This window comes from Salmo trutta, chromosome 5 (assembly GCF_901001165.1).
Source record: "Salmo trutta chromosome 5, fSalTru1.1, whole genome shotgun sequence".
Taxonomy (NCBI): Eukaryota; Metazoa; Chordata; class Actinopteri; order Salmoniformes; family Salmonidae; genus Salmo; species Salmo trutta.
The window spans coordinates 25,070,698-25,085,473 of record NC_042961.1 but is presented as its reverse complement, the minus strand read 5'-3'; the positions used below and the strand labels follow the sequence as shown (position 1 = coordinate 25,085,473).

General features: G+C 44.4%; 1 protein-coding gene across 1 annotated transcript in view; it reads left to right on the top strand.

The window, feature by feature from the left end:
* The window catches only part of LOC115193952 (serine/threonine-protein kinase 32C), a 150,643-nt gene that overhangs the window by 117,465 nt on the left and 18,402 nt on the right, over positions 1 to 14,776 (top strand). The window contains exons 5-8 of the mRNA XM_029753110.1: positions 8,878 to 8,915; positions 9,858 to 9,947; positions 10,166 to 10,269; positions 10,754 to 10,870. Of these exons, the coding sequence (XP_029608970.1) occupies positions 8,878 to 8,915; positions 9,858 to 9,947; positions 10,166 to 10,269; positions 10,754 to 10,870 (349 nt within the window). The remainder of the gene's footprint in view (positions 1 to 8,877; positions 8,916 to 9,857; positions 9,948 to 10,165; positions 10,270 to 10,753; positions 10,871 to 14,776) is intronic.

Below are 14,776 nucleotides of genomic sequence, written 5' to 3'. Positions count from 1 at the left end.
CAGCAGTATAAAAGGGCAGCAATGCAAATAGTCTGGGTAGCCATTTGATTAGATGTTCAGGAGTCTTATGGCTTGGGGGTAGAAGCTGTTTAGAAGCCTCTTCATGAAGACAATGATTTGTTCTTGTCAGGGCAGAACGTTGCACACAAAAATTATAATATAAATAATGTATCCATGTCTTCACTCTAGCATTACCTTGTCCAATGTAGCGTATAATACACAGAAATCTTTTTTTAATCAAATCGATGAAAATATCACAGGGCACACATCACACAGTGTGTCCTTGCTTTCGTAATAGTGTTAAATCCAAATGTCAGGCTAAAAGGATTTCAGCTATATGGTTCTTACCCTGACAGTAATCTATGGTCCAGGACAGTAATCCACTGTTTGGATTTCTATAAACAGCCACTACTAACTTCAGCTCATTTTAGCCACCGCTAACCAAAACTGGCTCTGGGTCTCCTTTAGAGCTCAAACACACTGCGATGGCGAACTGTTACTACTGGAACTGCCGGTCCTCGCTATCCCCTTACTATGCCAATGAGCAGCCATTTCGACTGCAACATGCTATCGGAAAAATAATCCTTTGGTTGTGTTTATGAAGGTCGTGATAACATTAGAATACGAGAAACAATGTATTTCCAAGAACACAATAGCATTTATGTTACTGAAGGTGATATGTAGTTGAGGCTATAAACAAGCAGGAAACCATGCACCCGGACGGAGGCTGCTTCTTTTTACGTGATGCCCAACTTCCTTCAACACGTCTCCTTCGCCACTAGGGGTGATAAAGTCCTAGACCACTTAATCTACCCACAAGCAGCATAAAAGGCCCTCCCTCATCGCCCCTTCGGCCAATCATTATTCTATACTCCTGCTTCCTGTCTTCAAGCAGAAGCTCAAACAGGAAGTACCCATTACTCGCTCCGTAGAGAAATGGTCCGCCGAATCAGAGGCTATACTACAGGACTGCTTTGTTAGCGCCGACTGGAATATGTCCTGGAACTCCCCTGAAAACTTCAACGAGCTAACCACCTCCGTCACCGGCTTCATTAGGAAATGCATCTCTGACGTTGTCACCACAGTGAAGTTTCGCTGCTTCCCCAATCAAAAGCCCTGGATTAACACAGAGGTTCGCACTAAGATAAAGACCAGGCTTAACGTACAGAGGGCTATCACTGCCAACCCCCGATCCTACGGCTGAGGACACAAACAACTCCTGTTACGACCTCTGCAGAGGCTTCAAACTAGCAAAGTGACAGTAGGAATGAGGTGGAATCCTATTATACAGGCTCTGACACACACCGCATGTGGCACAATGGATTACAAAGGAAGACCCAGCCATGATATGCCATACAAAGCCTTTCTACTAGACAAACTCATTGCATTTTATGCACACTTCGGGAAAAAACAAAACCGAGCCGTGCATGAGGGCACCCGCCGACGCTCACAAGGCCACTGGGCCAGACTATTCCAGGGCGCATTCTCAATGTATGTGCGGAACAGCTGGCAAAAACATTCCATTGTCCAAGTCTGTAATCCCCACGTCTTAAGCTGACCACTACCATTCCTGTTCCCAAGAACTCTAAGGCTACCTGCCACAATGACTACCGCCCTGTAGCACTCACATCTGTAATAATGAAGCGCTTTGAAATGCTGGTTGTGGTACACATCAACTCCATCATCCCAGACATCCTAGACACACTCCAATTTGCATACCTCCCCAACAGAGCCATAGATGATGCAATCTCAATTGCACTCCACACTGCCCTTACCCACCTAGATTAGAGGAATACCTATGTGAGAATGCTGTTCATTGACTACAGCTCAGCGTTCAACACCATAGTCCCCTCCAAGCTCGGTGTTTACCCACTCCAACACCATCATCAAGTTTGCTGACGACGCGACGGTGGTAGGCCTGATCACTGGCGATGATGACTACAGGAAACGGGGAGTTGACTGCACCATTGAGAGCATATTGACTGGCTGCATCACTGCTTGGTATGGCAACTGCACCGCCCTTGATTGCATGGCACTAGAGAGGGTGGTGCGGCTAGACCAGTATGTCACGGGGCCGAGCTCCCTGCGATCCAGGACCTCTATATCAGGCAGTGTGAAAGGAAGGCCTGGAAAATTGTTAAAGACTCCATCCACCCAAGCCCATAGACTGTTCACTCTGCTTCTGTATGACAAGCGGTATGGGAGCAACAAGTCTGACACCAACAGGCGCCTGAACAGCTTCTATCCCCAAGCCATAAGACTGCTAAATAGCTAACAGGATGGCTACATGGACTATCTGCATTGACTGTTTTACTTTATTTTCACACTTACTCTATGCACTCTCACAGGACTTGCACACATTCACACTGACACTCCAGCACACACACACTCACACATACTCACTTAATTTGCTCACACACACATAACATGCACACACATTCATACTCCCCGGGCTCCCAAGTGGCGCAGCTGTCTCAGGCACTGCATCTCAGTGCAAGATGCGTAACTACAGTCCCTGGTTCGAATCCACGCTGTATCACATCCGGCCGTGTTTGGGAGTCCCGTAGGGCAGTGCACAATTGGCCCAGCGGTGTCCGGGTTTGGCCGGGGTAGGCCGGCATTGTAAATAAAAATGTGTTCTTAACTGACTTGCCTAGTTAAATAAAGGTTTAAATAAAATAGTGATTAAACACACACACACACACTCACATACAATCATCATATATGCTCCTGTCTAGTCAACCTTCCCCCTTTTACATATCTACCCCTACCCCTCCAGTATCCCTGCACTTAGTAAATATTGTATTGCCACTGACCCTGGAACTGACCACTTAGCTTACTTACTTTCTCGTGTTCGTCTTATTTAGATTTCTTGTATGTTTTTGTTCTACTTTACTTTATTTATAGTACTACTGATATTGATTACTGCATTGTTGGGAAAGAGTTTTCAAGAAAGGCATTTCACTGTACTTGTGCACGTGACAATAAAACCTGAAAATTGCTGGCGCGTGCTCATGTATGGACCGCAAAGGAACAGCGATTATTCTTGGAAAAAGTGATAGTTGGAAACCTGCAGAATCGTTTCTTTCTGCTCGTCTTACCTGAATGTGACTCTGTAGGAGGATTAGAAAAAGTCACTTTTTGGCATTGGGGAAAAAATGACATGTCCTCTTAAAACAGCTTTAACACATGGTGTTTCTGATATTAAAATTCTTACAACATATGTATGTTAAATAGATTTATTTAGCGAAAGTCAAGGATAGAGGGGGGGCATGACTTAAACAATTGCAGAGATATTTACATTTTAAATGAATATGCAGTCAAAATGACTGCCTCTGTGCAGAGGCGACACCCAGCAGGGGATCGCTGTTTGTCTGCTTTTAGTTGTACGTACCTCCCTGATTACTCCTATCCTGGGTGCCACGTCTGGGACTCCTGGCCCTCCCTCTTCTACTCCCTGTTTCAGAGACAGACATCCCCTCGCCTCCATGTCCAAAAGGAGATGAATCACATGTGTTAAGGGGTGTAATGATTCATCATCATCCTTTTCTCATCTGTCTTGAGTGTCCCCGGCAGAACGGGCAGTCCTGCATTGTCCTTTTCACTCTCCCAGCTCTGACACCTAATGTGTGGCCTGACGGCTACAGGAGATACTCACCGCACTGCAGTGCTGGAAAACCCGCGCTCTGGGTCTAATGATGTAGGCTCCAATATGTGGTGCTCGTTGGGAGAAAAGCCACAGCTTTGAATTCACTAGTATTTCACTGGGCAGTGGTGTAGTTGTTTGTGTGTTTGTTAAGAATCAGAGGTTTTTTCCATCGGATTATGAAACTAAACTATTTGTTTGTCCAACAGTCTGTTGTTTGCTAAACAGTATTATTTCTATAAGGACCTGGGCATTCCCTTTTAATTAAGGCTTTTCTATATTGCTGTAATTGTTACAATCAATCTTCTTCAGCATGTATGACTTGCAGTTGTGAGCTTTTGTTGAAAGTGCTGAGCACAGTGCAAAGTGTTGGTGCAGTAAATGAAAGTGTTTAGGTCCCTGTAGACCACAAACTCCACTCAAAATGTTTTAACCATTTGGCGTCAATGTTTTAACCTTTACTCCAAAGCTCGTTTTAGCAAATTGCTCCTCTAAAGTACAAATAAATATGTGGGTGCGTGCGTACTGGTGAGTGTGTTTGTGCATTCGTGCTGTTGAGCAATCATGTACAAACATGTACATTGTCTTCAGAAAGTATTCATACCCCTTGACTTTTTCCACATGTTGTTGTGTTACAGCCTTACATTTAGATGTTTTGTCACTGGCCTACACACTACCCCATAATGTTAAAGTGGAATTATGTTTTTCTAAATGTTTACAAATGAATTCAACATGAAAAGCTGAACTGTCTTGAGTGAATAAGTGAATAATCTTCAACCCCTTTGAAACCCTTTGCTATGGCAAAGTAAACATTTGCTTATGAAGTGACCTAATAAGTTGCATGGACTCACTAATAATAGTGTTTAACATGATTTTTGAACAACTACCTCATCACTGTACCCCCCCCCCCCCCCCCCAGTCGAGCAGTGAATTTCAAAAACAGATCCACGAAGGTTTTCCAATGCTTCACAAAGGGCACCTATTGGGAGATGGGTTTAAAAAAATGTTTTTTTAAAGTAGACATTGACTATCACTTTGAGGATGGTGAAGTTATTAATAACACTTTGAATGGTGTATCAATGCACCCAATTACTACAAAGATACAGGCGTCCTTCCTGATGCAGTTGCCAGAGAGTAAGGAAACCACTCAGGGATTTCCCCATGAGGCCAATGGTGACTTTAAAACAGTTAGTTTAATGGCTGTGATAGGAGAAAACTAAGGATGGATCAACAACATTGTAGTTACTCCACAATACTAACCTTATTGACAGAGTGAAAAGAAGGAAGCCTGTACGTGTAGAATAAAAAATATTCCAAAACATGCATCCTGTTTGTGATAAGGCACTAAAGTAAAACTGCAAAAAGTAAAACTGAATATGGAAAAGAAATTAACTTCATGTCTTGAACACAAAGTGTTATGTTTGGGGCAAGTCCAGCATATCACTAAGTACCACTCTTCATATTTTCAAGCATGATAAGCGGGGTCAAGCATGTTATGGGTATGCTTGTGCAATAGTATTGCTTCCGTCCCTCTCCTGCCCCTACCTGGGCTCGAACCAGGGACCGTCTGCACACATCAACAATTGACACCCACAAAGCATCGTTACCTGTCGCTCCACAAAAGCCGCGGCCCTTGCAGAGCAAGGGGAACAACTATTTCAAGGTCTCAGAGCAAGTGACGTCACCGATTGAAACGCTATTAGCGTGCACCCTGCTAACTAGCTAGCCATTTCACACCGGTTACACTCATCCTCCTTTTCCGCAGTAACCAGTGATCTGGGTAAACAGCATCAGTGTAACAGTATTGCTTCCGTCCCTCTCCTCACCCCTACCTGGGCTTGAACCAGGGACTCTCTGCACACATCAACAACTGACACCCTCAAAGCATCGTTAGCTATCGCTCCAACTAACTTAATTAGTTGTTGCAGAGCAAGGGGAACAACTACTTCAAGGTCTCAGAGCGAGTGACATCACCAATTGAAATGCTATTAGCACGTACCCTGCTAATTAGCTAGCCATTTCACACCGGTTACACTTGTCATTGGCAAGGACTAGGGAGTTTTTTTTATTATAAAAATAAACGGAATTTAGCTAAGCACAGGCAAAATCCTAGGGGAAAATCTGGCTCAGTCTGCTTTCCAACAGACACTGGGAGACAAATTCACCTTTCAGCAAGACAATAACCTTAAACATAAGGCCATATATACATCATGACGACATTGAAAGTGGCCCAGTTCCAGTTTTGACTTAAATTTGCCTTGAAAATCTATGGCAAGACTTGAAAATGGCTGTCCAGCAATGTTCAACAACCAACTTGACAGAGCTTGAAGAATTTTTAAAAGAATAATGTGCAAATATCTACATTCCAGGTGTGCAAAGCTCTTAGAGACTTACCCAGAAAGACTCACAGCTGTAATCACTGCCAAAGGTGATTCTAACATGTAATATCTCAGGGGGTTGAATACTTATCTAAGGAAGATATATTAGTGCTTTATTTTTCATATATTTTTTACAATTTTCACATTTTTATTCGACTTTGACATTACAGAGTATTTTGTGTAGATCGTTGACAAAAAAACGATTAAACCTATTTAATCCCACTTTGTTACACAACAAAATGTGTATAAAATAAAAGGGTGGGAATACTTTCTGAAGGCACTGTAGTTCCAACGAGAATGAACACACACTTGTCCTTAACTCAAGTTAAAACAGTAATTCACCCTGTCAACTTGATGAATGTGCTTTACCATTATTTAAATACCAATTAAGTTAGTTGGTAGAAGATTCAGTGTTTTTTTTCTCCTCCTGGCATCAACACTTCTGACTCTGACACAATTGTGTCTGCTGTAGGAGGCCTAATCCAATCCCTGGTTATCTGTATCTCCTGCTCTGCAATTTGGTTCCATGCTGTGGGTTTGTGACAGGAGAATACTATTATTTTATTGCACCAAATGGGGGAAGAAGTGTCTCCTAGCAACAGTCTGCTGGTGCCATGATGCCTGAGGAAGGTGGAATTAGTCTAAGCAAAAAAGTCCCCAAAGAACGCAAGAATGGCCCCCCTCTTTACTTCTTCTGCACCGGAGAAAAACTAAAAAGGTGAACATTGATTTCTCTTCCCTCTTCTATAGTGAAGGCCTTTGAGGTGGAATTACACCTCAAACTTGTTAGTCGTCCGCTGCTGGAGTTTCCATTCCATACTTAGGAATCCCGTTTGACTGCATTGCTAATCACGTCAAAGAAGAAGTGTGTTCAATGAGCAATGCTCTGCATGGTTTTACATCAAATAACCATGGTGGCAGTACGGCGGGATGGCAGAGGGTTTCATATTGGAATTTCTCCCATGGCCATAGAGCACGTGAATTGAATACATTTCCCGTAAACCTCTTGAGAAATACACCAGTTAACATAGAGATTAACTTTTATGGTATAGTATAGCCTCCCCAATGGGCAAAGACATCAATTCAACATTTATTCCAGGTTGGTTCAACGTAATTCTATATATTTTTCATTGGAAGGACTTGATAGCAACATTGATTCTACCAGCGTGTTCCCAGTGGGTCAGTGCTAACAGGAGTGTTACTTTAGTGAAGTGTATGAGCTGATTTTGCATCAAAAAAACACTGTGGCTGTGTAGAGACTTTCATATTTGAGTTCCTCCCGTACATTTCCATTGAAATCTCTTGAGAAATACACCAGTTAACATAGAGACTTACTTCTTGGTATATAGCATAGCCTTAGTGCGCACGTTACTTTGTATGTTAGTGTAGTGTTTGAGACAAAGACTCAGTGGACTAAATGACTTGGGTTTGTGATCACATTTCCATTAAACCTCTTAAGGAAAACACCAGTTAAAAAATACTTACTGTAGCCTGATATCATGTTAGTGTAGTGTATGAGACTCTCTAAATGTATTATTCACACTTTTGTGACAGGCTGCATAATTAAATAAGCGGGGTTGGCTCTGTTAATTGGCTGTGGGCTTGGAGGGGGCTGTGCATGTGGGTTAACACCAAGGTGTTGTTGTTTGTGTTGGTCTCTACTGCTTTGGTGCCCCACATAAAAAGCATGTGTGGAGAAAACCTGGGAGTGCCTCCCTGGCATTGGGATTGGAAATTGCCATGTTCCCAATGTTCCCATTCATCTATGTCCAATGTAGTGGTGTAGGGATCAGTACATGGGCACACGTACACACATCGGCACACAGTCACATACGTAATACACACACAGGTTGGTCGTTCCAATATTGCATTTTAAAAGCCTGTTATATTAAATGCAGTACCCTAGCTTTAATATAAACAACATTGAAAATGTAATGAATCTGATTTTTTTATATGAATAAGGAAAGGTCCCACGTCACTGTTTTTCCAGGAACATTTTAATCCATTTAACCCAAAATTGTCCCAACGTTTTCACCATCATTGTAAAGCCCTAGTTATTTTGTTGCTTTGACAGTCATTTCTGAAGATGGTTATTTATTTCACGTGATTAGTGGTTTGTCCCTCATTTTAAGGGTCAACCCTGTTACATGAACTGAACTATAATTTGAATAAGGTGAAACTATTCCTTTTTAAATTCTTTTTTCAAAAGAAACATTGAACACTCAAATCATAGTGTAAAAGCAGGTGAGCGTTTTGTGGTAGAAAACTGAGAGTCGAACATAACATGTCAACCCTGTTACCCATAGTAGATGGTCTAGAAAAGTGTTAAGTAAGAATGTGTTAAGCTTGCATTCAATTGCCCCTCCCTGCTGCACAATACCTGCTTCCATTCCCCCAGTCACAAGGCGAGCTATGGCTGATTTTAAAATGAAATCATCATCGGTAAACCTTGTAACTTTAATTGGCAATTTAAAAAATATAGTTTTGATGTGGAATTTTTTTTTTATATTAAGTGGAACATGCTCTCTTTATGACAGAATATAAACATTTGGTGAAATAAAAGGTTTTTCTTGACAGGATTACACGCCCCAAAAGGCCCTCTTTTTGTTGAACGGCCCAGGAAGGACCTACAAGCCTCAATGTACAGATACACTTGCACACACATGTAACACATACAGCTACCCATTCTGTTCCACACACTGTTCCAAGCGGGTGCACGTGCAAACTCAGGAACACACAGTCTGCGGCACACGCTTTATACTGACTACATGTACAGATTTACATGTAGTTCCATGTGCAGTTCCATATTCTTAGACAATGATTTCTGTGTTTCTCTCTGTTTCTATCTCACAGGGATATCAAACCAGACAACATCTTGTTAGATGAACAAGGTGAGAATGCCTTAGAGATGACTTTATCCTGTACTCATCCTGTACTCATCAGATGTTTACGACGTGTGTACGTTTTGCCTTTGTCACATACTTTATGAGGGCACATGTAGGCCATTTGAGTGACATAGTTGCTCATGTGCGTGTGTGCAGTATGTGTGGTAGAGAAGGAGAGAGAACGAGAGGGAGAGAGTGAGAGAGAAAAATGTAAAGCGAGCTTCTGAGAAAGAAAATGGTCCAAGGTGACAGGTAGGACACACAGTCATGACTCTGCAGGATGTTACTGTCGGTATCACCACAGTAATGGGGTCGGCGCTCATGCAGAATAGCCAGAATGTGTGTCTCACACCCCACCATGCTATGAAGACATGCAGAAAGAAGCACAAGGACACACTAGTCCACTTCACTACTGTGGTCTGTAGACATCAGCTCTTACAGTAAAATGCTCAGGCAGACTCTGCTTCAAGTATTTTCTAAATATATATTTGTAATGTATTTTATTGTTTTAAGGACAGTGACAGACAGTGACAGGGTAGAGACGGAGACAGATACAGAGGGAGACTGAGAGTAGGGGCCGAGGCAGGATTCATAACCCTGTCGCCAGCGGGTATATGTGGTCTGCAGTCGGCAGCGCTACCACTAGACCAGACTCCGGCAAACAAACGTCTCGTTGACACACTGAATCATGTTTTTACTAAGCTATTTGTGTTTTGTTTTTGTTTATCAGTTAGTTAGTCAATGTTAGTCAGAGACAACACATTTGATTTAGGTTACATCAGGCAATAAAGATAGAAAGCCTACTCAAGTTCAGACAAAAAATAGATACCGTAGCTTTCAGTTTCTTTTGGATAGTTTTGTTAAAGAAAGAAACATGTTTTGGGGAGTTTTATGGATGTGGTGTTACAGTATATTTGAGTTTGGTTCTAAGGAGCGCTGTCTTCACAGGCCACGCCCACCTGACAGACTTCAACGTTGCTACAATAATCAAGGATGGAGAGAGGGCCACGGCCTTAGCTGGAACCAAGCCCTACATGGGTAAGACTTTTATACCTATTATTCCTTCAGCCCTGGGAAACCCTTATCAATAGCCTGGACCCAGATCTGTTTGTGCTGTCTTGCCAACTCCTATGGTCACGATTATGACGAGACAGATCTGTAACCGTATCACTAACATACTGTGTAAATATCCATTAGTGTTCTATAGTCTTGTGTAGCCTAGCTGACTGACTCTGTCTGTGTTGTATCTCCTCCAGCCCCAGAGATCTTCCAGTCCTTTGTGAGCGGGGGGGTGGGTTATGCCTTTGAGGTGGATTGGTGGTCGCTAGGCGTGACAGTTTTTGAGGTGCTGCGTGGATGGGTAAGGAAAGGCATTATGGGAAGTGGAGCTCTTCTTGAGTTATGACAACTGAATGTGGTTGATACTCACCTCTTTACATTTCTCACTGTCTGTCTATGCTTTTCTCTCTCTTTCTCTCTCTCTCTCTCTCTCTCTCTCTCTCTCTCTCTCTTTCTCTCTTTCTCTTCTCTCTTTCTCTCTTTCTCTCTTTCTCTCTCTCTTTCTCTCTTTCTCTCTCTCTCTCTCTTTCTCTCTTTCTCTTTCTCTCTCTCTTTCTCTCTCTCTTACTCTCTCTCTTTCTCTCTCTCTCTTTCTCTCTCTCTTTCTCTCTTTCTCTCTCTCTCTCTCTCTTTCTCTCTCTCTCTTTCTCTCTCTCTCTTTCTCTCTCTCTCTCTTTCTCTCTCTCTCTTTCTCTCTCTCTCTTTCTCTCTCTCTCTCTCTCTCTCTCTCTTTCGCCCTTCTCCTTCCCTCGCCCTCTCACCCTCTCTCTCTCTCCCTCTGTCAGAGGCCCTATGAGATCCATGCCAGTAACTCAGTGGAGTCTTTAATGCAGCTTTTCAGTACAGTCAGTGTGCAGTACAACTCCACCTGGCCCAAGGATCTGGTCCATCTCATGAGGAAGGTAAGTGGGGAGGGGAGGGGAAGTGGAAGGGGGAAGGAGTAAGATGAGTGGAGGGGATTTCAATTTTTGATTTATTACAATCCCCATTAGCCGATGCCAATAGCAACAGCTAGTCTTACTGGGGTCCAAGAAGAGCGGAGAGTCGAGGTAAGGAGAGTAAAAGTGAGGAGAGGAGACGAGGGGCAGAAGTGGAGAGATGGGCTGCTGTGGAGGGGAGAGTTGTCAGGGGAAAGTCTACAGTGGAGTAGAGTCGAGTCAGTGGTCAGAAGACAGAAGAAGGCTCAGAAAAGTAATTGAGGTGAAAGTGGATGGAGGGAGAGTTGCCTAAGGCCAGAGGGGAACAGAGGGAGAGATTTAGCGATATAAGGACAAGGAGGATAGACAAATGGAGTGGCAGGGAGTCAGAGTACTGAGGGACTACTCTCTAATCTGTGCGTGTCTGCTCCAGTCAGAGCCAACGAGGCTCCAGGGCGATGGCATCTGTATCTTCCGCTTGGCTGCTGATTGATTACCATGTCTGAACTCCACCTAGACGGACCTAAACAGCCCTCTGGGAGAAATGACTCGTCTGAATTTTCAGAGTGGGAGAGTTTGGAGAGAGATGGTTGACATGGCAACAGAACTACATCCCACAATCATTTCTCCTAGGTTTATGTTATGCTGTCCCACGGTGAAACTTAACAGCTGTTCTATTTCAAATAATTGTTTCGATGTCTCACAAATGGGGATTCACTCTAGAAGATTCACTAACTGAAGAACCAATCACAGCGTCTGTTGGAGAAGCTCTCCTCAGCGCGACTAGATCACTGTCTCCTACTGAACTGTTCTCAGGCGAAACCGTGAGGTTAAGCTGCAGAACTAGGACCTCAGCTCCTGTCGATAGTGTTGAGTACTGACCGAGAGGAAAGTTTTGCTTAGAGTATAAATAGTTTTCTACTCCTCAGTCTCCGGTGGTAGCTAGCGTCACAAGCAAGCCCCCGGTAGTTGAGCTGTCACTGGCCAACGACCTCAAGCTCAGTGCTGCGTCAGAGACCGACACTTCTCTTCCTGGGAAGACAGAGCGCATTTCCGCCTCCATCTTCCAGAAGTTTTACGTGTCTGCTGCACATTCATTAGAGGAGCCATTCAAGGCTGTAGGCATGCCATGAGCCTTGCGGTGGTGGGGGAGAGAGCCTTGTGGCTCAACTTGTCCAGCCTCTCGGACAAGGAAAAGGCAGATTTCCTTAATGCTCCTATAGCGCCAAAGGAACTGTTTGGGCCTTATGCCTGCAGAAGTGCGAACTTCGGAAGAAGGAAGGTGAAGCCTTCAACTTCTGCTTGCCCCGTAGACCTGGGCACCGTGGCAACCAGGTCTACCCCTCCACGAGCCGAGGCTTCGCGGCAGGGAGAGGGCAACACACTGGCACCAGGGTTTTTTCGCAATGCAAAACCCCCAGCAACGCAGCAGGCTGCGAACCCACAATTTGGTTCTCCTACAGAGGCCGACAGTGGGGGAAGTGGTCCTTCGCTGCTACTGCAACAAGGTCCCATCCACCAGCAGTAGAGAGGGGCAGCAAACAGGTCACTACATGTTCTGGCCTGTCCCCAAGTGCCCTCCGTGCCACAGCTCTCCCTCAGCGCTTTCACAAGCACCTGAGGCAAAAAGACAAATGATCAGTCACCCCATTCTGGACCTACGGGTCTTCAACAGCTATCTGAGAAAGTACACGTTTCGTATTCTTACGCTCAAAGTGCTGTCTCGCTCTATTCGTTGAGGCAATGTTACTCAATGCTTATTTTCACATAAGTATTCTGCCAGCACACGGGAAGTTTCTCAGGTTTGCCTTTCAAGACACAGCCTGTGAATACCTCGCTGTCCCCTTCGGGCTAGCACTAGCTCCACAAACGTTCAGCAAGTGTGTGGAAGCGGCCCCAACACAGGAGCAAGCGGTATGCGACATGACTTCCCTTTTAACCCATCTCACCGGCAAAACGCTACCCCATTATCATGGACAGAACACAGTGCGTAAAGCAGGTGTCTGAAAATTCGGCATTGGCTTTGTTACTCTAATTGGTTAGAGATGACTAAATCCCTGATTACTTTGTTTGTACAACACCCCTCATTTTGACGTCACCAGAAACAACTTCAGTCTCAGACTGAAGTATGTAGCGAACGATAGAGCAGCAGATGAATTCAGTTTGAGTTGTCAGGCAAGGATTCTCTCTCTCATCGGGCTACACTATTGGACGACCACATCACGTCGTTCCGATAATGGCTCTCCCTGTTCACAGGGGGCACTCAGTCATGCTCAAAACCTGCCTCTGAGTGCTGGGATTGATTGCGTCCACCATCTCAGTTGTACCGCTAGGACTACTGAGAACAGGAGACTTTCACTGTTGGGTATCTGCCAATCCCCTGTGTCCACAACGGCACCTCAATCGAAAGATAACGGTGACCATGGACTGTCTCTTTGCGCTCCGTCACTGGAAGAGCCCCTCGGTCATCAAGGAAGGTAGTGACAACAGGCACATCACTTACAGGGTAGAGCACAGTTCACAAGAGAAAAGCAGTAAACGGACTGTGGTCCCCGCAGCTCCACCACGCTCATATAAATTATCTGGAACTGCTCATAGTGTTTCATTCATTGATACACTTTCTACACTTCCTTCAAAATGATCAAATCATGGTCAGGACAGACAATTCGACTGTGGTGATATACATCAACTGCCAGGGTGGTGCTCGCTCTCTGCATTTACACAGAATAGCTACAGTACCAAGATTATACTGTGGCGCAGAGCTCACCTCTTCTCATTATGCGCAACTCATTTCATGGGCGTACTGAATGAAGGAGCAGACTTATTGTCCAGAGGGAATCCCCTCTACTGGGATTGGAGACTCTATCCCCAGGTGGTGAACCAGATCTGGGAGATACACGGTCTAGTCACTGTAGATCTCTTCGCATCGCACAAAGACACACACTGTCCGTTGTTCCTAGCAGGAGATGCGCCACTGGGGTTGGACCCACTGGCACATCCTTGGCCATGGGTGATGCTTTACGCTTGTCCTCCTCTATGCTTGATACTTCCCACTCTGAACAGAGTGAGGGAACAAGGCTTATCACTCATCTCGGTAGCCACTTGATGGCCATGGAAGCTCTACTCTCCTGCTTTACAATGAGCCCTGGCAGTTACTGTTAGGATCTTTTGACCCAAAGCGAATAGAGATGTTTTCCACCCTCACCCAGAAACCATGGCCTTCTGGAAGTGGCCCGTGAGAGGATGCGAAAGGCTTGCCAATCGGAATCATTGAGACTATCCAGAGTTCAAGGGCCTCTTCTACACGCTCACTGTATGGAAACAAGTTGTGCGTTTTGAGAAGTGGTGTGAACAATAGCCTTCAGATAATTCCTTAACGATGCTCAGTATCCAAGGTTTTATGCTTCTTGCAGGACATTTTAGGCAGAGGGAAGACATTTTCCACTGTAAGGTCTATTTAACTGCTATCTCGGCCTGTCATATAGGCTTGGACAATAACATAGTAGGGATACACCCTCGGTTATGTCGTTTTTTGAAGGGAGCGCGTCGCTTATTCCCAGTTTCCAAGCCTTTAGCCCCATCTTGGGACCTGTCTATTGTGCTTGAGGCAATTTTGCAGCAGCCTTTTAAGCCACTGGATAGTGTGGAGATGAAATAACTCTCCTTCAAAACAGCTTTAGTGATTGACCTTACATCAGCAAAGCAAGTGATTGACCTGCATGATTTGTCAGTCCACCATTCGTGCTTACAGTTTGCCCCGGTGTAATCCAAGGTAACGTTGTTATCTATCCCCGCATTTATGCCTTAGGTCAGCGACAATTACAATTGTCTCTTCTTAGAGCTTATGGCTTTCCAGCCGCCACCCTTCACTTCTATGGAAGAAGAGTGTCT